We start from the raw sequence: 26,612 nt of genomic DNA, 5'->3' as shown, positions 1-26,612 counted from the left end.
AGTCAAAATGTAATTATCATTGTTTCTTAAATGTTATTACTTTAGATAATTCCATCTGTGCCTGAGGATTGAGCTGAAATACAGTGACTATGTTCATAAACACAGGGAGAACTGGCTGTTGGTTCTGATGCTGACAGAAAAAGAAGCTTAAGTAAAAAGAGACTAATCCTGGCAGACAAATCAAAATTCTGTCTGGGTCTTCAGACAGAAAAGGAGGGATGACAACAGGAGAGAAGTTGCATAAAGTTTATTGCATCCAGGGATGCAAAAACAGGAGGGAGAAGACAGTGCAAAAGGAGGCATAAACATATTGGTTTGATCTGAGCTTCTCTTCTTACCAACTGGGAGGAAAGGGGAAGGAACAGAAAAAAGACAAAATCAGAAGGAAGGAGGGGGGGGGGCAACTCTGGAGACCTCTTAATGTGTTAAACAGATGGTAGTTTGTGTTCACATTAGCATATCTTTATCTTGTGCCATAGAATAGTGCATTCACTTTGTGTGTAGGGGAAGAAAAGAGTGCTGTGACATGTTTTGTTTCTGGTGAACAAAAATGCTTCCTTGTACTATAGATGAAGAAACACTTTGGCTTCTTTAACATGGTTTTTATTTATACATTCCTCTTCATCACCTACACAAAACTTACTGCTTCTTCAGTGAACTTCAAAGGAATCCTGAACAGTTTTTGTTTTCAATTCTGTGAACAAGTATAATCTGTTTTGCTTTATCCACGCACAGCATATGTTTGTTGCTGACATGAAACACTTGATTTAAGATTTAAGTATTAACCATTGCTGATTTTAGATAAAAAAGAAAAAAAAACTGTTTATGCATGAATCCAACATAAATAGTATTGAAGAAAATGTTTATCAAAAGTATTTACATCAGGATGGAAATAATTTGTTTTGGAGTTTAGTGTGATTTGAGATGAAAACTATGTTAAGGTTGAGTTTACAGTGAAGAAATATATTTCCTTCAAGAAAAGCTCTAGTGTACTTTTTTCTGTTTTTTTCTTCAAATGCTAATCGGCTCAAATAAACGTCTGCTTAATCTTACCTGAATTGTAAAAATACAGAGACGGCTTAGAAAAGGGCATCGCTGTGACTTTCTTTTTTTCTGGTGCAAATCAACATAAGCTGTTACTTTCTTTACTTGCACAAATCTTTATTGCACGTTTACATACAGAGAAGCATGCATTGATGGAGCTAAAAATACTTCCCTGATGGAAAATCTTAAAACTGCGAATGATCAGGAAGGTATGAATTTTCAAATACAACATTTTCTCTGCAGTGCAGATGTGGATTTAAATACGACCAGGTGTTTGATTATTGATATGTTTTTTGAGCAGTGTTAGACTCTCTGCAGTTCCATCTTGTCTCCTGTGGTACGATTTCTTCATCCCTTCAACATGCAGCGAGTGAAAATATTGAGTGATGTAACAGTAAAAAAAGCACTGGTATGTTTTTGGACAGCTTGAGGTTCCTGAAAATTTTATGGAGAATTATCATCTCTGCTGTGCATTTTTTTGGTAGGAGGTTAAAGTATATCAACAGGGAGTTTCATTGTGTTCATGTATGCAGGGTAACTCCTGATATGTCCTACATACGAATATAGTTCTACATGCATATTATCAGGGTCATTTTTATGCACGTGCTGCACATCCTATTACTTCAGGTACTTTTTTAAAATATGTTTTGAATGCCCCCCCCCACCCCCCAAATGGCATTCATGAATAAATAGAGCACAGGCGTGATATCCATATATGTAACTACATTTAGATGCTGAAACTGGATTAAAACTCCTAAGATTAAACGAGCTGTTCAAAATAAATGGATAATTGTCTTTTAATCTTTTAATTAATAGTATATGCAGCACAATTAAAATGAGTAGATTTAGCATCTGAGAGTAAAAGCAACAAGTCTAGACAGAGAAAGAAGTGCCACATAATTACCATATGAAAATTTCTGTGTCGTTTGACCCACTTTGTTGCTGTGTTTTTAGTTTTTTTAAAAATGTATTCAGTATTCATCATGTAACATATTCAAATGTCTCTATTGTACTAATGAGCAAGTTGAATGCTACAGAAACACTAGAGGCAGCATCTCTTACAAGTACACATTCGATCACTTATTCAGTCTTGGCTAAAGTTCCAGAAATGTTTTTTTTTTTTTCCTGCTGGGCTTTATTACTTTTAGTGAAATTTTCACCAGATGTCCAAAGCAGATTGATCTTCTCAGTGGAAGAGTACAGAAAAGATCCACTCTCTTTTCTGGTCATATTTTGTTGGTGTATCTATGAACACTTTTTTTTTATACAAATCTAGATGTAAGGCAATGAATAGCATGCTACAACACAAAGTCCTGTCCTGTTAACAGAGGTATTGTTTTTAATACACCCCTACTGTGTAACATGTTTATAGCGTAAGTTGCTTTTACTGTAATATCACTAAAATCATTTTTTTCTATAGTTAATGATTACTTAACCATCTTAGGCTGAAAGTTCAACGCTCTATGTGCAGTGTTTACCCCAAGTAGTCCGATATTTTATTAGCTACACTATATAGAAAATAGATTGAGCTGCTTATTTATTGAAACCACTCGAACATTTTGGCAATGAGATGATTAGATCTTAAATGGTGCAGACAGAGCATATGCATAGAATAGCATGAGATTATGTTGTTAAAATAATTATGTTAAAAGGAAATATTTGGTGTGATCTTTGAGTAACACTTGCATATATTCAGTAGCATTCATGTCTACATGTTGGGACCTCTTAGCACTGAATTTTTCTGATTCATGTTGTTCTGTTGATTTAACAAAAGAAGTAGCTACATAAACTAAAGCGATGCCGACACATTATTTACCCAAAGGTGTGTATCTTAACACTCCATTGAAACACGGATCAGATTAGCTCTGGTTAGCATTTAGAAAGAATTGTTCATGCCAACCAGAAATCATGATCTGCAAGCCACTGCAATGTAGACCAGAATACCTGGCTTCCTTTTGTGTTGTAATACCAGCAATCATCATATCCAGCTCTCCACAGGACCTAACAGTGTGGAAATAATTTATACTGCCAACCCAATTTTTGCACAGAACATGTGTGATTATAACATATTACATAGTGGAATTAAAATCCTTCTGTCAGTGATTGTTAGTTGACACTGATGAATATAAATATTACTTCATGTCGTGTTCGCATGCTGTTTCTTCTGTTTTAGTGTTTTCCCAGAGTTACAATTTCTGTTTTCCTCATTCTGAGTCATTTTTGTCCCCCAAGCCTTCCAGGTTCCCGTTTTTCACATCTCTTGCCAAGTAGCTGCTCAACCAACTCTGAGGTACCACACCACTGGTACTGCTGTAAGGATATTTTGGAATAGTTCTCTAATCTATGCACAGCATCTGACTGCAACATGAGCCTGATGCATAATAAATACCAAGACATAAATGATGAAAAAGAATCTGACACCTGGGCGCCATCTGTGGCAAGAAAGTAATATGATTTTGCTTTTTTTTTTTCTCCCTCTCCTTTCTTCATTCATTTTTGCTGTGTTACGGTAAGAAATGGCTTTTCAATAAAAGCTTCTTCTGTGACTCAAAGTGTTTGCAGAAGAGGTTAAACTGTGCTGCAACCATGGAGGTTTCCATTTTCATTTTTAGAAGTAAGCACCTTTCTTGTTGTAAGCGAGCTGCAGGAGAGAGTCGAAGCTTTTTGACAGAGATGAGTCACTAGCAGAGGGAAGAACGCAGGGATCCAGTCCATCTTCATCCTTCTCCCTCAATCTCCCCCACAGTGACTTAAAAGATCAAGGCAGTTGCTTTGCCCTCAAAATGGCCAAAGTATTGCCAACCTTTTTTTTTTTTTTTGATAAGCTATTAACTGTACGTGATTTTTCAGTTTGTTTGGTTATTTGACAAAGGAGCAGGTTTATAAAGAAACAATTAATCAATTTATCCTTGGACAGTTTCATGTTTCTTAATGATATGTGTGATTTAGTTGTTCAACAAAATATAAATGTAAAAACCCCATAATAAATATATATGTAGAATTGTGTATGCTATCACATTAACAATTTATTTTATACCTTTTTTATGGCAGTTGGTGTCTTTATTGCTAGTCACCAGACAGGACATGGCCAAGGGGACCCTGGTTCTGAAGGCACACTGCCCTGCAAATTTTAGGCATTCCCCTGCTTCAGCACACATGATTACTGTTGGTTTCAAAACATTATTGTAGAAGAATCACAAAGGCTAACATAATTTTTCTTTGGCAAAATAAATGTTACATTTTCACACCAAGTCCAAAAATGGAGAAGTCTAAAGTCACAATGTCCTCAGTTGGATCCCCCAGTATTTTGATCACAGCTTAAATCCTGGATTTGATCCTTTTGATGTTTGATATGCTTTACTCTGAGGCATTTGAGCAGCATCATGTGATGTTCAAATGCCTCTTCTTTCGTCTTGTTGCTTGATATTGAATGATGGAGACTGTATATGGAGGAAAGGTCCTGTAAATCAGCAGTGCTTGTTCTTATTTGAATGTCAGACATTCATAATTTTAGTGGATGTTCATAGTGACAGTGCTGTTTGTCGTTCTTAAACAAGAGGCTGTAAAGCTTCAATAAACTGTTCTTATGGTCTCCATGTATAGGTCTTCTTCAGATGTTTTTCTCAATGTAAGCTTTTCAATTACTACAGACACTTTCTTCAAACAATCTGTTAGTCCAAGAGTGCTTTCAGACAGTAAATGTTTACCCCTCTTTTGATGAACTGTGTATTTAGTTTGCAGAAGAGTGCAGCTAAGGGGAGCGGGTGACTGTATACAATAAGAAAGAATGGGATGTGCCAAAATTAATGGGTCTATAAGTGTTCAGTTGAAGTGGTAGTTTTTCACGGGTGCTGACAGGGAAATAAAGCAAACAACCAAGTTTCAGAAACGATTAGAAATCAAAATGGTGAGCTCAAGTTGAAGCATCATTTCTCCATGTACAATGACTCCCCTCCAGATTGTGCCGTACCAACTTGTTGAGCCACTCATGAGCATGACTGAAGCTTGCTCTGTCGTAACTGGTGCTGTTCAAGGTCCAGTCATTAACCCTGCCACGGTGAAAGATTGTTATGCTGGTCAGGCTTGATCGAAGCCAACGTACGTCAGCGTATCTAACACTACTATCCTCAACCTTCCAAATGAGCTGTGCTTTGTGTTGATGACAGGAGTTGTGGGTTGCTACTTGTCTCTGAATGACCTCCGTGAAAGATGACAATGTCTAACTCATTGCTCATGTCTCGCGCCTCATCTGCGCCACAGCGGTTCTTTGGGTTTCGAGCTGAATGGCTGTCATTTCAGTTTTAGTCCGTGAAAATGATGCCTGCAGCGGAGTGGAACATTGCAGCTACGTCACAAACAGCCAAATGAAAGATTGAAAAATTGGGTGCACTTTGGATGCCATGTTGCCAGGTGACTTCCCTGCTCCTGGAGGGGATATTAGAACCTGACACCAAAAAGATGGATAACCTTTATTTGAATGGGCTGATGCTAATGGCCAGGTTGAAATATCACATTGAACTCGTTTGTATTCAGCAAAAAGTTTTGCTTGCTTCTCATGAAATTATGCCTTTTGTTGTCTTTTTGCAGATGGCAACCTATTGAAGGAAATTGATGGAGCACATTTGGACTGTGTGATGAAAACACATCCTTCACTGAATTCTGCAGTGCATCTGCTGCCTGAGCATGCTCTTGTGTCTGGAGAGGACAACATACCTGGGCTCATTCCTTCTCCAGCAGGTGAGCTTTTTACATCTGGTGAAACATGAGGCTTCAGTTTAGGAGAATAAACTGTGATTGCACAGTGATGAGTATTAGGAAATGTATGGGGGGATTTCTCTGCCATAATCCAAGAGCCTGTTTATTATTTTTTACCGGTCTTTACAGTCTGCATTAGTATATAAAAAAAATTCAAACAACAATGTCTAACATATTATTATTATTATTATTTAAAACAGAAAAGCTCCTATTATTCCTACTGCTACTGTAACAGTGCAATACATTGTTTTTCTCTCTGGCCTTTTCAAGAAAAACAAGCATAACAAGCTGATAGAAACTGGCTAGTTAGTTGAGCATTCAGCCTGGGTAACCAACATGGATTCTGTTGCTCAACCTACATCTGGTTATTGGGTTGACAGGTTTGGTTTTAAAACGGTGTTAATGAGCAACATTGCAGTTTTCACATTATGCTTGCATGTGTTTTTTCACTGTTGTAAATATTCCAAGCAGCTCAATTTGTTGAAAAGTGTAGTAGTTTTCTATCAGTCTTTTGCCTGCATCATCTGAAATATTAAATTATCTGTGTATCACAAGGAGGAAATGTGATATCTGGGTTCCCAGAAATACTCTAAAAATAAATTATTTTGAGCTTGTAAAATATGCCAGTATTTTTTTTGGCCTCACCAAAAAATGTTGATGTTGCTAATAGCTTTCATTGCTTTAGTTTCTCATGGTGTTGGATGAATCAGTCAAGCAGAGGTTGGGTGCTCATTATAAGTGCCTGCGGAAACAGCTGCTGTTGGACACTCCTGTCTTGCTTTAACATTTGGATTTCCCAGTTCTGCATTACCAGATGAATTCAGGAGCTGGGCAATTAAAGTTAAATATAAGAGAAATATTGCAACATTCAAGAGCAACCATCATCCAAACAGCTGACAGTATTTTATCTTTTTTTTGCTCACATGGATAACCATAAAATGAACATTTATTTAAACACTCTTTACTCTGCTCTATTAAATGATTTTTACTATTAATAGCCATTCATAACTTAGCAGTTAATTTTAGTCCGTATTGTTCATTTCTTGAACGATTCTTTATTTTGTTGAAAGACGTATTGAGACAATATTTTTTCAAATACCATACTTTGTCCTCTGACAGGATTTTTACCACTTAATTTTACATAGTTATGATCACAAGTTAACAAAAATCTACAAAGACGTATTTGTGTTTTTGTGGACTTCTCATTCCAAAATTACAGAAGTACAGATTTTGTAGCATTGCTCTTTGGGCCCTCAGCCAAACTGCTGAACAAAGAAGTAAACTAACTAAATACGTTCTTTTGAATTTAATCTAGTCATATATGACTTGGCTTAACTTATCGTATTTGGTACATCAAGCGTAATCCATTATTACATACAAAACTGCACATTCATCTTCCTCCAGCTGTCACAATAACATACAGGACATTCATCACAGTGGTCTTTTTTTAGAAACTTGGTTTCAGCAGAAGTTGAAATGTCTGCAGTACTTAGAAAGTAAGTTTCTAAGGGGGAACGTAATGAAGTCTGACAGAGCAGAGCTATAATCATTGGGAGTCAGTGGGAGGTATGGTAGCAAGCTAATCCTCTTCATGTTCTGGGGCTGTGAGCAGCAGAGACCTAAGCTGCCTTTTAAGACCACAGCCACCAGCTTGATATTCGCACAGCATTCAGAGTAACTAGACTTTGTGCTTCTGAGACAGGAGCTGCAATGAAACACTGGATAGAGGCATTACTCTTTAGCCAAATATAAACAAGCTGCCCGTTTTTGTTGTGTCTGGAAGTCAAACTTTCAAACTTCATCCATTGACTGAAATACTTCATTTAAATCAGTTTTGATTCAATTTATATCAAGAACATTTTCTAATATGGTCTCTTTTGGTTTAATTTTTATTATTAAAAGCACACAAAACAATCATAGAGTTTTGAGTACCACTCAAACTCTATGATGGACAGTGTTCTTGCAGACATTGTCCATTTTTCTAGACAGGTTTCTTCTTAAAAAGTTACCCAATATATTACAGTCAACATTTTCTATCACTTGATTAGCTTTAAATCAGTTCCTTATAACTGACTTTTTACAAGCTGACAAAAGGACTTTGAACAGATGTCAATCTACTCTCAATACTGTACTCTAAAATACAATATTTTTCTGATCTTGGTAGATTATAACCCAGTTCTTCATTTAGCCTTCCTGTTATCAACAACAACAATGGTGTCACCCTGATATCATACAAAAGTACTGATTTTTTTAAAATAGAACTTTAAACCTTTCACATGTCCCTTTCTTTTCTAAACGCCTTACTGATACCGAAATTATTAAATTGCAACTCTTCCTCACTCAGTACCAACATCCAGACTGAAGACTGTTGTTTACAGCATGCCCTGATTAGTCACTAGTCAATAATGAACATGCTGAACATTTATCAAGTTCCAGTCAACAAAGCATTTCTTGGGACAAAAATTATATACATACCTTCAAAAAACAGTGATGTAACCTTGTCTGTCAGAATCAGTCACCTTTGTGCTTCCAGTCATTTATAATGCTAGAATTTATTTTTGGTAAATTACATGCAATTCCCATGAATGTATGGATTGGTTAAAAATTAGTGATTCATTGTTTTATCTGTACTGAGTCACATTTCTGTCATGCTAGACTTCACTACTATCACACTATCAAAGATGGTGTATTACCCTCCTCATTAGCCCCAAAGAAAAAACCCCTTTTCTCTCAGTGGGGGCTTTGAAGGTTATTGAAAAGAGTCGTGTAAATACTGGGTATATGCGTGTGCGTGTATGTTGACGCCATACTCTCTCTGTTCTCAGGAGACGCTCTGCTGAGGCCTCAGCTGCTCAAGATGACGCCCTTCACCCTGGATAAACTGACCATTTCCCTCCAGCCTTCCCTGGAGAAGTTTGAGAGCCTTCTGTTGCAGCTCATCAATGCTGACTGCCAAAACACAGTAAGGCCAAGTCTTCGCAACCAGCACAATCATTTCACTTTTCATATGCCTTTGACATATTTTCTGCAGCCATAATAAAGTTTCTTGCGATGGGTATGTAATCATATTGGGGGATTTTTTTTTTTAAATATATAAAATCTTGCAGGATGCTACAGCTCTGACAGCTGAATTGCTTTTACAACTGAATAGAAATTCAGTGAGGAAAAACGAGCTCCAAGTGCAGACTGAGGGATGCATTCTGGTTTATCTACACTCTTAAAGCAGTGTGTCTTTTACCTTATCTTACATCCTACAGCATTTTCATGCATATTATACAGAATGTGTTTACAAGGGAGAACAAATTACCTCAACAAACAGTAAATAGCGCTGTCACTCTCCTATCTAGGCACACATACAATGCCTGAATATTATCTTGCGTACAATTCATCACTCTGAGGTTACTGTTTACCACACTTTTTAAAATTATAGATGGGCACAATGGCATTGACACACCTTTGCCAACACTGCTTTCTGGAGCTTGATGATTTCCTTGATCCCACTTTTCATTTCCTTGGCATACAAGCACAGGCCCACTTTACAGCTGCCACTGCCATTTAGGCCATATCCTTTGCAAAGTAGATCGAGCTTATCTGTTTTCTTCCCTTTTTCTTGTCTATAGCAACCCTGATGGTTAACCTTATTTGACAGGTGCAGCTTTGGACTACCAAATATATGTAAAGTGGCTGCACACTATCTGTTCACTTGAGCTTAAATGAGATGTGTCCTTGGGAGGGATGAGAATTGTTATGACAACGCTGTCCGTCATTGTAACCGTCTCACTGCTGTTTGCTACTCCCGGGCTCGAATCCTCAAAGTCAAACGCAGGGCACTGCGAGTTGATTATGTTAAGCATATAGTCAACACTGGACCACCACCTGATAAATTCATGCTTAGTGTGTCAGAGATTGCATTTTCTCCTTGAATTTTTTAAAAATAAAACTGGCCTTTGCCTTTCTATTTGCTCATTTTAATTTATGTCTCAAAATGTTAAAGCTTGGCTCCATGAAGTACCTTAACTCATGAAAGCCCTCAGATTCATCCTCGCTTATTCTCATCATGCCTTTTTTTCCTGTCATTTTACTACTTTAATGTGTGATACCCTTCGCTTTTCTGTTATCACATCCTTGCCTTTTTGGCAAATCGGTGATTTTCAGCTATGAAGTCGGTGCTGTTTTGCCATGCAGCTCAGCTGAAGGAGCGCTATTAAGGTGAAACTTTACGAGTCTTCATATTTCAAAACACGACTGCATAAAGTGCATTTTCCATCCCACCTTTGAATCTATTTGGAACATTTTACTTTTCTTTTCAGCTTTACTTCAATTATAACTGCCTCAGCTTAAGGATAACTGGAGGGTCCCTCACCACAACACTGAAAGTTGGTCTAAGTGGACATTACTAGTTAATTGATTGGGACTACTTTTAATTTAGTTGACAATTAATCATAAGTTGGATGAATTGGGTGCTTTCCTTCTCATCAGGGCAATGTCTAGGTGCCAGCAAGAAGTCTGGACTAACTAGAATGCTACGGCTAGGAGAACCACTTAGCCAGACGCTCGGAAGTCAGAGCCAGAAACACTGAAGTTCCTGATCAAGTCTGTGTTTGCTTATGTTGTCTTTTGGGTTGGTTTGATGCTCTGAAACATTGAAGTGTGGCAAACATGTAAAGGATAGGAAATCAGGATGGGGACAAACACTTTCTCACACTGCAGAACATTCAAAATCTGTAAAAGCATTAATAAAAGCTTGTAGTTGATAAATGATGATGATTACCTTACTCTGCCTACTCTTTTGTACAAATATATAGAATGTCTAGTAATGTAGACGTAACTTTGGCTCAAAGTGATGTGTTCATCAGCCTTTTGAGCTGTTGAACTTATTTTCAAGCATTAAACAATTAAACTTTTATTCTTGCGTATGCAGTCAAGTCTTTCTGTGGATATGTGTATAACACCTTCTCTATATCCAAGTGCAGACAATGAAAAGTCAAGTACAAGTTTCCCTCCGTGAGCTAAGTGACATGTTAGCGTGAATAATTTTCTCTTTTTGGTATTCACAGCTCTTTCCTTCTTTATAGCTACTGCTGTATGACGGCATTCTCACGTCTGTGAGAAGTGTTAATACATGCAGAAGTCAGCTTGATTACAGCTTTTAATTAAAGTGTGGGTGTGTGTCTGTGTGTATATGCGACAGAAATAGCTAGAGAAGGAAAAAGGGTGTGTGCTTGATATGTGTGTGACCTTTAAACGTGTGACTCCGTCTGGATTGTCATCAAGCTGTCTACGAAGTGACGGTGACACCTCACCCGTCGACTCAGTTTTCCTGTTGTTTGGTGAATGTGCGTGCATGCAAGTGTTTGAGACCAACGTATGTGCTTACTCTGGTTACAAGGGAGAAATGGGGGTTTGGTATTAAAAATGACCTTGGAAAAGGAGGCAGATGACTGTACAGCACAGCATGTGACGAATTCTTTGTTAGCTGTAGCTCCAAAAGTCTTCACGTAATGTCCCTATAAGTATTGCTATTTTCACATCCATTGACCAATCCAGCCTCTTTTATGATTCGCTTTCTCATACATTCTACACCCGAAGCGGACATGCATGTAATTTGAACTACTCTAGCTACTTCCCACACATTTATAGCTCACCTTTGTGAGCCTTAGACTGAGTTAAACTGCTGTCCTGAACCTCTCCAAACACACCGTAACCTCTTGTTAAAAACACTGGCCCAATTCACCTCCAGGGTTGCTCGAAAAAGCGTGCCATAGTGCACCAGCTTGAGCAAAGCCAGAGGGTTTATTACCTTCAATGACTTGTAGCACAACTGCTAACCTTCCGCCCCAATAAAATCTATTTCTCTTGATGAAAGCGCCAGAGATATTGTCAGAATTTTTGTACCGTCGCAGCTTTTGATCAAAAGACCAGAGAGAACAGAAGTGGATGAAGAGGAGGAGGGGAGCAGGCAAGGACCAATGCCATGCTGCAGGCAGAACAAAACGCCTAAGGCTGATTTAATGAAACGAGAAAGAGTTTGGTAACAAAGCTCCAGGAAGTTTTCACTTGTACTGAAAGAGCAAAACTTGCTCCAAGTGGGACTGCCCCTGTGGATGTGCTACTATTAAAAAAAAAAAAAAAAAAGACAAAGGAGGTTGAGCATTTCTGAAATGGGAGGCGTCTCGCACATTGTTCTCTGAGGAAGGTTTGGCTGCCGGCTGGTCACCACTGTAACCAATGCAGTGTAAAGGAATGGGGCTTAATGGCATGGCTCACATCACCCATCCATGGGATGCAGCTCTTTGTAATGACAGAGGATCCAGACATTAGTTGAAACAAACTTCAAACGATTTTAGTCTCTATGAGCCAAACAAGACAGACGATGCGTTGCAGATTAGTGAGGAAAGATACATTTATTCACTTTTAACTATGTTATACTGTTTCTCTATATTATTTAGAGTTTCTAAATGTTTTAGAGAGATATTTAGTTAGTAGATCTAAGAATCTACAGCTGTGATTAATGCAGCATTTGGGTCTGCTGAATGTAGAGATTTGATATATGCTATATACATGAGCTGCTTCAAGGTTAAACAGTATGATCACCTGGAGTGAATATCACAGGTTTTACTCAAAACTTTAAAAAAAACAACGCAGTATGCTATCTAATCTTTAAAAATGAAATCAGAAAACTGATATAACAGTATAACATCAGTAATTGGTTGTAATGATGTTATTTGTGTTATCTGTTTATTGTTTTGATTTTCATTCATATAATTACACAAAAATACGTAATGAGCATCTGCTAAATTTAGTAGTAGTTTTCAAGCCCTTACAGAGTCACATGTGTTTCTACTTTTTAAAGAGTAACACAAGTATTGTTGACATTTAACTCAGTCATTTACATCAGACAGATGAACATCATCCATCTACAATACCAATAAAAAATCATACTTTAATCATCCGTTTTTTGAGGCTTCATCTTGGATTGTATTCTTATTACGACGGAGAGAAAACCAAAGGGGAATGACATGACTATTTGTAATTTGTCATTCTAAACCATGTTGATGTCAAATTGTTATTAAGAGCAGATACTGACCATCGTTGTCAGTTTGGTTTCACTTTTGAACTGCCAATGGGTCGTCTGTGACAACGGCAGGTAGAAACGGATAAAACCTGTTAGATTGACTTGATGGACACTGGGTTTATTTTTAATGTTAGAGAGTCCAGTTGAATTCCTCCAGAGCAAACCTGAACTCCCCAGATTTCTCTACTTCCTGTGTTATGGTGAAATTGCAGGTGATGTTAGGAACGTTGACTTTAACTTCAGACAGGTCCCTGCAACATCAAAGACATCCAAAAAAAAAAAAAAAAAGATGGACTTTGATGACATGAATTATGTTCAAAATTAATCTGGTGATGCAAACATGAAAAATAAACTATATTAAATAGACAGGTTATAACATCTCCATGAAAAAAAAAAGTAGTTGGCTCCTGTGCCACGCTGTTTGAATATTTTCAAAATGGGATTTGGTTTTGCCATGATGCAATACACATAAATGACTGGGGAAACATGAACTATGGGCAACATTCTCACATCTTAATTCATTCAGCTTTTTCTCTGTGATATGAACAAACTTAAAATATGTACAACACTGTGTATACTATGCTTATTTTTGGTATTTTGTAATAAATTGTTTTCATTATATGATCAAATCTAAACCTGCAGATATTCTCCTGCTTCTTCTGATGATGTCACAAACAAGGGTACGTAAAATAACCACAGTACTTCTGAGAACATCTATTTGTATTTTTGGGTGTATTTGTATACACCCAAAAATACACCTGCCTCAGAGACAGTATAGCCTCTGAGCTGTGTGTGAAAACATTACCTAGATTTGTAGATGACATGGCGAAGAGGAAAGTACATATGCAAGAGGTTTGAAAAGAGGAGCAATGCAAATGCGAGTGGCCAGATTGCAACATCGAGGATCTGCGATGAGCCAAGCTGGCATAAAAAAAATGAGGTGGTTGAAAATTTGAAATGAAAGATGACTTTAAAATTTTGTACGTTTATCCAGAACTGCTGCATTACCATCACATTACTCCTTTCGATATGGCACTTTAATAAAGCATTCCACTACTTTTAAAAATCTGCGTTTACTTTTATCTGCTATATAGTTTTCTGTAGTTCAGTCTAAGTATTTTAAATTTTGAGCCTGAGCTGATTATCTATTCTCCACCACCAAATCAAATGCTGGAAATTAAGTCACAATCCAGTTTGTTGCTGTTTTGTCCTAAATTAGATGGACTAAAGCTAAAACCGTAATTAACTCGGGCATTACTGGTGTTTGGATCACCATGAGTCAGCCTCAGGTCAAGATGAAAGTGGTTGTGGACAAACATTATTTGTTAACTCTGTTATTAATAAGAAGAGGAACTGACCAACCTAAGATTACTAAAAACAAAATCTCAATCTATTAGTGTTACACTAGTGGAAATAAAGACAAATGAAGCCACACAAGCTCCATCTGCAGCTTAGAAGTTCACCTATCCTCAGATTTTTCTGTGGGATGTAGCTTCAAATTATTTGTGGAAAATGTTTTGTCTGTTGAATACATCTAACATATTTGAAGCAAAATGCAGTTTGGAAAGCTGAAATACCTAGCTCGATGTTACTTGACATGCTATTAGGTGGGATTTAAATAGCAGGCAATCCAGGAACAATTAATGCATGTTTAGCAATATTTGGTGTTTTTAAAGAAGGTTTCGAGTTATTACAGATTTTATTTAATAATGACTGTACCAGGCAGGTAAAAAAATATCACTTATACAAAACAAACATTTGTATTTAGAAATGGTAAACTTTCTTCCAATAATGTATTATTAAACCTTTTTAAGGAGATAAATATATTTAACACATGCAGCTTGGAAGTTTATTTCTGTGTGGAACCAACTTTGCTGTGATCCGTTAGTCTCGTGGTTGTGCAATTTTACATATGCTGTGCAACATACTAGTCGAGAACAAATGGTCGGAAGCTGAACAGGAAACAGACTGGCAGCAGCACGACTGTGTTTGACTTAATAATTTTGGGCTGGAATTGTGTGTTTCAGCAGCAGGGCAACAATGATTTATCAGTGAGAGCTCAGTGCCAGTTAAAATTCGTTAAGGAGTGGGGGGAGTGGGAGGATGAGAGCAGCCTGCTAATGATGCTGCAACTGTTTCTTGCCATAGATGACTCATGCTCAATATGGGGGAGCTAATATCCAATGTGTGAGGAGCAACTCACTCTGTCTCTCACCAACTCACACTCTCATTGTCATGGTGACAGTAAAGACCTTAGTCCGGATGAGCAAAATTCTTTTTTTTTTTTTTTTCGATATTGTTGGCTTCACAAGTGTGCTTTGAATTGATTAGCATGTGGAAGGAGATATATTCACAGTTAGGCTCCTAGCCCAGATCGTGTGAGATCTATGATTGCTAAAACAACAACAACAAAAAAAACAATGAGCTGTTGCCATTGTTTAGCATTTTTTTGTCAGAGCTACTTTCCGCAGTAAAATAACTACCTTGTTAATTGGCTCGGCTTATTCATTGAAATGTTGTGTGAAGCTGTTGTACTGCACTTTATTCATTTTTTTGATAATTTAGTGTATTATTGCTGCATATAAACAAGGCAGTTCAGTTATTTGTTGTGTATAAATACACCTGCAGATTGCAGATTTGGCCAGTCACTTTTGTATGAGGCTGAAGAAACACAAGAGTTTAGATATAAGAAAATCTTCATGTGATTGGACATCCCTTGCACCTCTGCTCTTCTCTCCTCACTTCTCCTTTTCTCTGATCTACTCCTTTCTTATTGAGCAGTCTGGATGTCCTAAAACAGGTATATGTTTTATTGTCCAACATTACTGAAACATTTGAAGTTGTTGGGTTATAACGCAGGTTCATTATTTGAAATGTGCTGTGACACTGTTGTGCTGCAGTTTATTCTGTGTTTTTGTTTTTGATGACTTTATGGATTAAAAACATTGAGAAGGTGTATGATCTGAATGTCTTTTTTGGGGGTAAATCTTACCTTATCAGAATAAGTAATGTTATTAACTGATTTTAATTAACCTTTATTTGTAATTAGCAGGTATTACCTACTAGCAAACAAGACATAGTTTTACCCAATTTAACTGAGTTAGTAGCTGTTGAATATATACATAAATATGAGGTAAATTTTACCCAATTTCTTTAAGTATTTCATATATTTTTTGTTCAGTTATTTTATACTCAATATATGGTACTGAATTTACCCCAAAAGAGTCGATGCAAATTGTTACCTCAGATTTATTAGGTAAATTCTATAGCTTACTTTTTTCAGTGAGCATCTTTGTATTCTGACCAGCAGATTATCTTTTACTGGAGAAAAGAGTAATATAAAATGGCAAAATACAACCTGTAGTATGTGTATTCTGATTAGCCAAACGGCAGCTTATTCCTGAACAAATGTAACGGAACACATTATTTATGTATTTTTATATATTTCTAATGGTAAGCATTTACATTTCTTTTAAATCATCACTAGAAACTAAAAATCAACAAACCTTTTGGAAGACATGTTTTAAATGAAATGACCAAATGCACATTAAAGATAAAATCTTCACAACAAAAACTAGCCTGAGCGCTGGAAAATTAAGAGTTGTGATCATCCTACATGTCCCTCCAGGGACACCTTTCATCCACACACAGGTGTGGATAAAAGGCATGGATAATTAGGATAATGAACCTTATTCACAACCCACAGGCTGCAACAGTGCCAATGGCCCTTGGAGATGCAGAGGGTCAAATTGCTCTTTGTGCCTTTATATGACTCACTGAAAGGTCTGATCAATTCTCCAAACCTGAAATGACATGAAATGGGCAGTGGACCACAAAACATGTTTGTTGTAAGGTGACCAGTTTGTTATACATACATTATAAATAACTCATTGACAAGATTTAAATACGTTAATGTCTTACAGCCCAAAGAATTTATTTAAATGTAACTTTACTGAAGGTGTGGACGGTCAAACATTTTGCTATCCTGACCCTTGTTCTCTGTTGTGAGCATTTAGGAGAACTTTCCCACTCATTTAATTCCATTGCCATAAAGGTATTAGCTTTTCTGAAATTTTCCAAGAATGTACTTTCATTTATTTCAAATCTTTTTGTTTTTGTTTTTATAAACTCCATTTCATTTTTCAGCAGTTCCATTACATTGCTATTGTCTCTCTCTAAATTAGTTTTGCTTACTAATATGTCACCCTCTTTTTCCCCCCACCTGCCTCACTTAGCAATTGGAGCAGTAAATTGCATCTAAAACAAGCTTTGTTCATAAGATGTAATCTCCTGATTCTACTACGAAAGTGCCATTTGAAACTTTAGAGTACTTCAGTTTTTAAAACAAAAGTGGAACGATGCAAGAGACACTAACCACTGTTGCTCTTTTCAGCCTGTAGATCAGCCACAATGTCTTTTTCTGGTGTTGTTCCAGCATATTTTCTTTCATATATTTTAATGGTTTTTTTGGCACTACTGGCCTACATTCATTAGTAGCTTGACAGAAAAAACGGCAGAGAGAGAAGGGAAGTACATCTAGTACATCCAGGGACGGGAATCGACCCTTGAACAGCTGTGTTGTGGACTGTAACCCATGTGTGGTGTACACTCTACCACTGATCCACCTGATGATTATATTAGTTTTGTTGAAGGAATATTTGTAGAAGGCATATTGCATGTATTAGAGTAAGACTTGTTGTCATTGCAGTACACAACCAGGAGATTAATAGTGTATTAGTAAAGCAATAATTTTTTTCATTTAAAATAGTTTCATTTAGAAAATAGTTTCCTATGTCATTCTACTTCCTCTCACCTTATAGTATAAACACGTATAAACACGTCACTTAGCAATTGGTTATTGCTAAGAATAACCAATTTTGAGAGTTCTTCATCCAGTAGCAGCATCCACACTGAAGAGCGTTGCTGTCAGATTGACCCGGTAGTGCTTATGTGAGCTGCCTTTTTTGAATGGAAAAACTGACTGGAAAAGTCTTTTGACGTTTGAGCGCAGCAACTCACGAAGAGCCAAAACCGCAAATACTTGAACACTTAGAACCACCAAACATGGCTTAAGGTTGATTAATAAGTACAGTGCAAAATGTCTGAGCCCTAAGCTAATATCTAAACACCAACCAACAGCTCTGTGGCAAGGTATATCAGCGTCTCAAGTTTCATTTCTGTTTGAATGGCAAATAGGTCCACTGTGTAGTATGTTATATCCAGTATAGGCTGAGGTCCAAAATTAGCTTGTGCAACTTCTATCCCAAGTTGAGCAATTCAAGTTGTAGTTACTGACATATCAAACACATGAATAAAAACAAATTAAATAAAGGACCTGTGTAAATGAGAAAAAAAGTGAGGGGCACACCCCTGATCCACCGGTGTATTCATCTCTTTGAGAATTCCCTCTTCAGTGACTACAGAAATGGAGTATAATTTAACTTTGGGGCCATTTCATTGTTCCTGTAAGCTTCTTAGCCCTAAAATATTCATATTCCGGCAAGGGAGGAAGAAATATGTGACGACAGCAGACAGAGGCAAGAAGGGGAAGAAAGAGGATAGTGTGCAAGATAGGTAGAGAGAGAGAGAAACTGACAGAGTGAGGAAAAAGGGAGCAATGAAATAAATGAAAAAGGAACTTTCAAGAAAAGAGGGACAGAAGGAGCAGAAAACAGCATTTTAACGGATGTCTCCAAAACAACTTTTTCCCCTGTCTTTCTTTTATTTTTTCTCTGACACACTTCATGACAGACCTGTCCAACAAAAGACAAACCCATTTGCCTGTCATCCTTCACAGACTGCAGTGAAGGGAAATAGTGAGCGCAGACAATCTGTGGAAATATACACCATCATTATGATGTGAATGTCACTGAAAGCAATTATTTACAGATATCCTGTCACACTTGTGCTGATAGCTGCAACTCTGTCACAGCGAGACTAAAGGCGGTATAACATCTTAACTCTATAAAGCTTAGTTACATCAGCTGCATGATGCAAAATAAAACGCCACAATCTGACATAACAATGGACAAGATGAGCTTTACTTATTGTTCTGTGCACAAGGTGTTCCATATACATAAATACTTAACATATGCGTGGCACGATGTTCATGTTATATATATCAATGACAGCTACATTACACAAGCAAAAGCGCGTGCTTCAAAACATTTAATACTTGAAGCCAAACGCAACATGATGTGGAGCTGATATTTTCAACTGACTTCTGCATTTTGTGTTATTGGTTGATATAATTAGCCTGGCTGACGTTGCCAAAAGTTCTCATCGGTATATATGTGTATACCCAAAGTAAAGCAGTCTTGGGTCAGTTCACCCCTTCACTAATTCAGCAAAACAGCAGTAATGAGCAGTCAAAATACTTCATACCATTTTTATTCCCTCCATCTTTTGTGCTTCCTCAAATACCTTGTGGATACTGAAAATGGCTAACTTTCACTCTTCTTATACTAACAACTTCCACACAAAAAATGTTGTTTGCTTATTTCTGGGTGCGTCTTTACTATTTTCAGTTTAGTTTATTCTGGTCATATCAGATCAGTTAGTTGTGTTGCTGAAAAGTCAACCTGCACAATTAAGTCTTTAAATATGAATGAAAACAAACAGATGTCTGTATGAAAACTGCTGCTTTATTGCTTTTATCAACACATTTATTCATCTGCATTAGAGCAGAAGCACTTAAGAGCCAGATGAACAATTTAAGTCTGAGATAACAGGCATGCAAAGAAAATTCGCTTTACATGGAAAATATCTGCTATTGACCTTCCTGATTGTACCAATATCTTTAAAATAAATATTCATAAATTAGATTAGACAATTAAACTCACCACATTTAAAAAAATATATATAATAATGTTTGTATGATAGTAATTAAATGTCAGTTTTCAGTTTACAGATCCGATAGGCACATTCTAGTTTCTTTTTTCAAGTGGGCATGATGGGTCATAAATGTAATGGTAATTATTGTTGCAGTACTCTTATGAGTTCAAGTACGACCACAATGACAGACTGATAAATTAAGTAAAATGCTGATTAAAATCAGCTCAAATTGTTTCACTAAGCATTGGACAAATGGAAAAAAAGCTTTTACTGTTTGAGGTTAAAATCTCTTCCAAAGTAGACTAAAATCCAATACTATACACACACACACACGCACACACACCTCTAGAGATTTTAGTTATTCAAAGCGATGAAGAGAATATGTAAATCGATTTGCAGAGAAATCATGATTATGTTTATGTAGACTTTGTACGCAATATTTACTTGTTTTAGGTAACTATAATGTAACGATACCACCTGCAGTTTCTGATGCATCCTCATTTGTTCTTGTAACTCTGCGATCGATTAAGGCATCAGCCTGTGTGAGCAAACTAAAACGGTTATATAACCTGCCCTAAAGTCAAATTACAGCCGGGATGATTCAAAATGTATCAGGAATGCTGTTAAATTGATGTAAAACATATTGCAGGTACTTATCAAGCATAGTTACACAGAATACCTCAAACGCATAATAAAGGCAAGACAGTTGATAGTTTTGAATATATACAGTATATGTAACCAAAATAATCATATATTGAAATAAAATATCACATTTGTGGTTAGGAATTGGGTTGTTTTTTTTTTTTTTTTTTTTTTTTTTTTTCCAGACAGGATAAAAAGGCTAGGATTTGACAAGAACCTTAATCTCCCATAACCAAACAGAAAATGTCATGAGTTGTCGAGCTTTTGTGCAGCTTGGCTTTAGAAGAAATGAAAAATACAAACGGTGGGTAGGTTGTAAAAAGGATGAGATGAGGATAAAGTCAAGCGTTGCATAGATGTAACCTGAGAAGAACAGTAAGTAGTTAGGCATGTGGGCTGTTTGGTATCCAGGCAAGCTAGGCTGCTGCTCCTGCTGTTGCTGCTTTAAAAGAAAACCCCCGTCTGAATTGATATGCTAATTTGATTGAGAAGGTGTGGGTGGATATGGAGAAGGTTTTAAGCTGCTAGGGGGACTGAGAGCGAGAATGACAATGGAAAGAGAGAGGAAAGAGAAAAGGCGAGTGGGAGTAGGAGACATTATAGGGAGAAGAACACCGAAATGAAACAAATAGGAAGGAGTAGGAACGAGAGGCGAGCATATGGTGTCTTTGCGTTTCAGGGTTAGACAGTTTGCAGTCAGCCAGTGTACAACTGTCACTCACTTAACAAATAGCAGCAAGTGTGTAGTCCCTCGCTTACAGGCCTTCTCAGAATCAGATTGTGATTTACATGTGTTCTGTACGCTTCAGTGATCAGATGAAAGCATCAATGCAAGGAAAATGCATCAATGGATGTTTAACTAGGCCTTCAGCAGCAGTTAAAGAGAATGACTGTCAATTTTCTCAGCTTGAAGGCTGTCTGTACAGGTGAATTTATAAAATATACATCATTGACAGGCTCATTTATTTTAGTAATTCAGCTCTGAAAGTACAACACATTATTTGAGTTCATTATGTAGTGATAAAGTTTTACATTTATCTGTGGTCATTTAAATGATTTTGACCCATAACTAATGAAATTGCATTATTCAGTTCCTTGGAAATTAACATGTGACATAATATCAGTCAAAGGGACTTTTAAATGCAAACCTATTGAAAAATATGTCCATGTACTTCACCATGATTTGCGGCTTCGGTCCAACAAGGCATGGAGACAATAATATTTGTGGCTAAGCTAATGGGCTAAGCTTCTCTACATTATTTTCCTCTTAATCATGCTGTGCAGGTTTTCTAAATGTTAAACTATTTAAAATCATTTAATATTTAATAGCATATTTTCAGTCTCAATAAACAAATATCAAAATTTAAGCATTTATAGTGCGGTCCTGAGCCTTAATACATTTCAGTAAGCATTCTTAATAGACCTTTGCATCTTTGTCAGAAGTTTTACTTTATCTCTCGGCAAACCACTGCTATTACCAACTAATTCAACATTTCAGCAAACAGATTTTCTTGTCCACAGAAAGTCTTTACTTAAAAATTGCTCGCTCCTCTATAATTGCGGCTCATGGAGTTCAAAAGTTGTACAAGGCCCCTTGACTGCCAGTCTGCAGGGGAAGAAAACACAATAAGCTGACAGTAGTATGAGGACATGATTGGACGTGGAGTTTCTAGTTTTCTTTTAGTATGCCTTCATAAAAAATAAGAGTTAAACTTTTTTTTTTTTTTTTGCTTTACTCACACCATCAGATACATATTTTTTAAAAAGCCATTTTGTTTGAATGTACCAGTGAATGTGATATTACAAAAGAAGGGATTAATGATATATATTTAATTCTCGCAATTTAATTGGCGTTTTTTTTTTTTGCCAAAATAAAGGCTACAATTGCAAGCTGCTGCTGCTTCTGCTGTCTTTTCTCCTTTACAGTATTTTCTAGAAAGCAAGACAGAGAGGTTTCTCCGTTGCCCCAAAAACTGTGATGAGAGGCATAGTTGGCTTGAAGTGTTTTTTAAAGGGATGTAAAATTAGGCTTTTTTTTTAGCTTTATCTGATGTTATAATGATATCTCCTCATCACAAGCACACCTGGTATTGCTTGTATCCTTTCAGGAATCCATGAATTTCCTCTGTCGGTCCTCTGTGGTGCTGAATTACTTACTCTCACTTAATGCCGCATATTACCCTAGAGTTGCAGTCTCCTACACTCCTCATTCACTCAGCTCCTCTAGACTAGCGGCAGCGGCAGTGAGCAAATACCTGGTGGAACCGCTCCTCTGCAGAGCTTATCATACAAACTACTTTTCAGTCCAATGCTCCTAAGAACAGTTGTAAATTACGTAATGGAGGAACATTGTTGTGATGACGTGTTGAATGTGGCGTGTCGGAAAGAGTATGAGCTTCTTAAAGAGATATGTCGATTTCAAGGCATCAAATTGGAAAATTAAATTTCTTTTAAGTTATGTTTGATGTATGCAGCATTTTCATAACAACTGAAGGTAACTTAGTCATTTAATGGTGCTCTGAAATGACACTCTGTGCCTGGAAAATACATATCATCCCCCCCTTTAAATCTTTAGTTGGGGTTAAGATCAAATCTCCATCAGAGACTCAATTTTCTTTATGAGCATGACATTGAACACTAGACAATAATCTTGTTGAAATCAACAAGATCATCCACATGCACTGTTCATGTCAACTGCTTTAGCTTTGGGTGTGTGATAACCCAATTGTGATCTTCTCTGTTTCTTAGAAACAACCTGAACCTGAGGATGCCCAACGTACGGTTGTCATTCAAGAACGGAGGCTTCACGTCGGAGTGCACAATGGCTGGTGTTTCCTTGATAAGCCCCAAGTGGTGGTCCTGGAGCCCGTTGCATCAGGAGTCAGAGGCCGAACAGACAGCACCTCTAAGAAGAGCACGCTGGTCAAGGACAGGTGAGCAGGAGTTACACATGTATATGTATAGTGGAGCTGTAGCTGTAGGCTGCAGAGGATGGTGAAGCAAAACTCTGATGTCAGACAAGATCTGCAGATGTGCAAAAATAGTTTTTGGCGTGCTTATTTTTATGGTATTTCATCAGCTTCTCCAAGCACTGTTCTTTTTGCTGATCGAGAAATGATTGAAAGTTTATTTAATAAAGTCAGCAAAAAGATTTATAGTTGAAGAAAGCTTGCTAGGCATTAATGTCATTTGAGTATAATATTGGCTCATATCAGGGCAAAGTGCTATTCCTGGTGTCCGTTTCTGCTCTCTCTTCTCTGGAACTGCAGAGCACACTATATTTTTGCTTTACATGCTGTCCTTTGTATATCTAGATGGCTGGGACAATTTTTTTTCTTTTTTGAATTAGATTTTTTTTCTGCGGTTGGATTGATAGCAGGGTTATGTAGAAATGTTCCGCATCTAAATGAAATAGTCAAAATACATGTGCATTGTAGAAGTGCTCCCACACCTCAAAGTTTTTCACATTTGGTCATTTTAAAGCTAGAAACTTGTGCAAAATTATACATATGTGGTAGACGCACAAAAAGTTGTCCATAATTAGAAATTGAAGGAAAACTATGCATGATTTTTGCCAAAAATTATGGAAAGGGTGTCATGCATTTGCCTTGAACTCAGCTAAATTAATACTTTGTAACTTCTTAAGACTTTTTGAAAATAATTTCTTGCCACTCTTCCTTAGATGCCAGAATTGTTGATGGAATAAACAGTGAAGTTCAGTGAGATGCTCAAAGCGTGGGATCTAGTATTGCTTGAAACTTCCCCACTAATCTCTCCCTAAACTTACTTGTGTTGTTCCTTGGTCTTCATAACGCTGCTCTTTAATGTTTTCTTAAAAAAAAAAAACCTTAGACCTTCACAAAATCACAAAATGTCTGGATTTATACAGAGAATAAATCAAACATTTGGATTGTATTTAGTAGATAGGTGACATCTGAGGGCAGCTGGTTGCACTGGATTTCCTTTTTAGGGTTATTATGGTAAAGGAGGAAAACAGCATGCCACATATCATTTTTTTAAACCATTTTGAGTGAGAACCAGGAATAGTTTTCTTCTCCTTCATAATAAGATTCATCTTTATGTTGCTCAATCACATAAAATCCCAATAAAACACACTGAATTTTCTGATTATGACAAATTGTGGAAGATGTATGAATACTTTTACAAAGCAAAGGTGCTATCATCGCCTCATAACTGATCACATTAATACAGACCTGCTCATAGGTCACATTATTTTAATACTTGTCTGTTTTAACCAGACTTGGACAGTTTTTAATGGTCACAAATTGAAGTGTATTATTGTCATGGTGAAAACTGTAAAGTCTTGCTCAAATAGCAGTTTTTACTGCTGTCTACTCTCAAACCCTGGGATGTCTTAAACAGCTTTTATTGCAGAGTTTGATGGCCAATAAAAGCCTGCTGTTGTATCGTTGCAGTCCTCCACTCCGTAATGCTCTTCTTTGCTGCATCCAGAGGCAACAATGGCAAAAAAAGAAGGAAATGAATGATGAAATCCAGTCAGTAGAGTTTCAGTACATCCATTGAAACCAAACTAAGAACAAAATGTAGAAAAAAAAATGTGAGAAGTGTGAAAACAGATTGCGTTCCCCAGCTCAGATAAAAGGTTTGGCAAATTTTTCTAATGTCTTCTTCTGGCTTTCCAAATAAATTTGCATAAATGAAGAATCTTTTTGTTTATGCACTTCCTCCTCCCGCCACTACAGCTCATTACCTGCACCTCCTCCACACAACAGCTATATCATCTGTGTCAAGGGCATAATTTAAGATATGCTTTTTTTTTTTTGTCTCTGGTGAATAATGCTGCAATTAGCAGTTACCTCCTAAGCAAAGTTAGTTAATATTTGTTTGTTGGATTTATTCAGGTAATTCCCTGACCAAACTGACCATTTGATGAGGAAACAGAAAAATCTTTATGCTGCAGAAGCAGGTGCAAGAATTCAGTGTCCACACACTTTAGCTACTTACTTTGCAGTTTAATTCATTATTAAATACTAAATAAATTTTTAATGCCACAACAGAATTTGCACAAGGCAATAGTAGATCAGAGCCTGAGCTCATGAATCTTATAAGATTTAGTAAACTCAGCATTGAATTTAAAATAATTCTCATGTTTCAGAAAGTCTTCGTTGTGCGAATGTAACAACTTGATATATATATATATATACTACATCATCTTTGACCTACATGAAACAACTTTATTTTTCACACCAATATTTCCTGATAATTATGTAACGGTTCAGAAGAAATGCTTTGGCCTTTGAGTCTTATTGAGACCACGAAAAAGTCAATGTCAACCTTTCCGAACCGGGTGTTGTGATGTAAGGTTATCAATCCACTCAGTGAAAGGAAATCTCATCTCTGGCTCTCAGCACAATGCATTCTGAAATCTCATAAATATTTTAGGAGTAACTGTTTTTCTTAATTCATCATGTTTCTATGTTTTGGGAGTTTTTTTTCAACGTAGAAATGTGATTGCATGTTCCAAATGAGGTTACTGAAAACACTTTTGAAAATAAGTACACCAAAGTGTGGGAAATATGTTTTATATGTTAAGAAATGTTAAAACATGGGTAAATGTTTACCTCCAGAGGTTTTACATGTTAATACACAATATAGATCTTGCATATAAAATGCCTGTTTTACTGTATTTCATGTTTCCCATGGAGATCACTTGTAATCTAATGGGTTTCACAGGTAAATTTATATGTTCTTCACACATTAAACCTTACAGCTATTCAAAAGTCTTGTGTTTAATGTATGCAAAGCAAGTATAATCATGTTTCATATATCTCGTTATATTAAGACATGAACATTTTCATGAGCTTTATCACATTTTCGCGTTTCAATTTCCAATTATTTTGCACATGTACAGAATTACATTCATGTGTAATGACCTGTTGACACAGGTTCTGCACGTGTGAATTTTATGCATTTTTCCTGTAGGCTCCTCTGATTTGTGGCTGAATTTCTACCAGCTGTCCAGAAACGGCACATTTTCTCTGTTAGGTTTTGCATTGCAGCTCACTTTGTTCAGAATACACTAGCTGTCCCCAGAAACCCACAGTCGCTGCTCTGGTGACGGCACAAACCTCTTGGCTCACACAAATAGAAGCTCCTATTAATGAGTTGTGTGTGGGTGCATCAGTGAGCCTTTAAGGAGCAGGTCTGAAAATTTTTAATAACTTTTTTCTTTCAGAAATATTGGGAATATCTGTCATGACAGTCTCTTAAATATTTTTAT

The 26,612-nt window shown here is 36.8% G+C and overlaps 1 protein-coding gene across 1 annotated transcript in view; it reads left to right on the top strand.

The window, feature by feature from the left end:
- nphp4 (nephronophthisis 4) overlaps window positions 1-26,612 on the top strand; it is a 169,812-nt gene that overhangs the window by 27,498 nt on the left and 115,702 nt on the right. Inside the window, exons 5-7 of the mRNA XM_088007009.1 lie at window positions 5,632-5,781; window positions 8,625-8,761; window positions 23,099-23,283. Of these exons, the coding sequence (XP_087863135.1) occupies window positions 5,632-5,781; window positions 8,625-8,761; window positions 23,099-23,283 (472 nt within the window). The remainder of the gene's footprint in view (window positions 1-5,631; window positions 5,782-8,624; window positions 8,762-23,098; window positions 23,284-26,612) is intronic.

The sequence above is a fragment of the Poecilia mexicana genome, unplaced genomic scaffold (assembly GCF_051168715.1).
Source record: "Poecilia mexicana isolate PSO_F unplaced genomic scaffold, ASM5116871v1 scaffold_7, whole genome shotgun sequence".
NCBI lineage: Eukaryota > Metazoa > Chordata > Actinopteri > Cyprinodontiformes > Poeciliidae > Poecilia > Poecilia mexicana.
The sequence above is the reverse complement of the archived record's forward strand: the minus strand, read 5'-3'. Positions and strand labels throughout refer to the sequence as shown.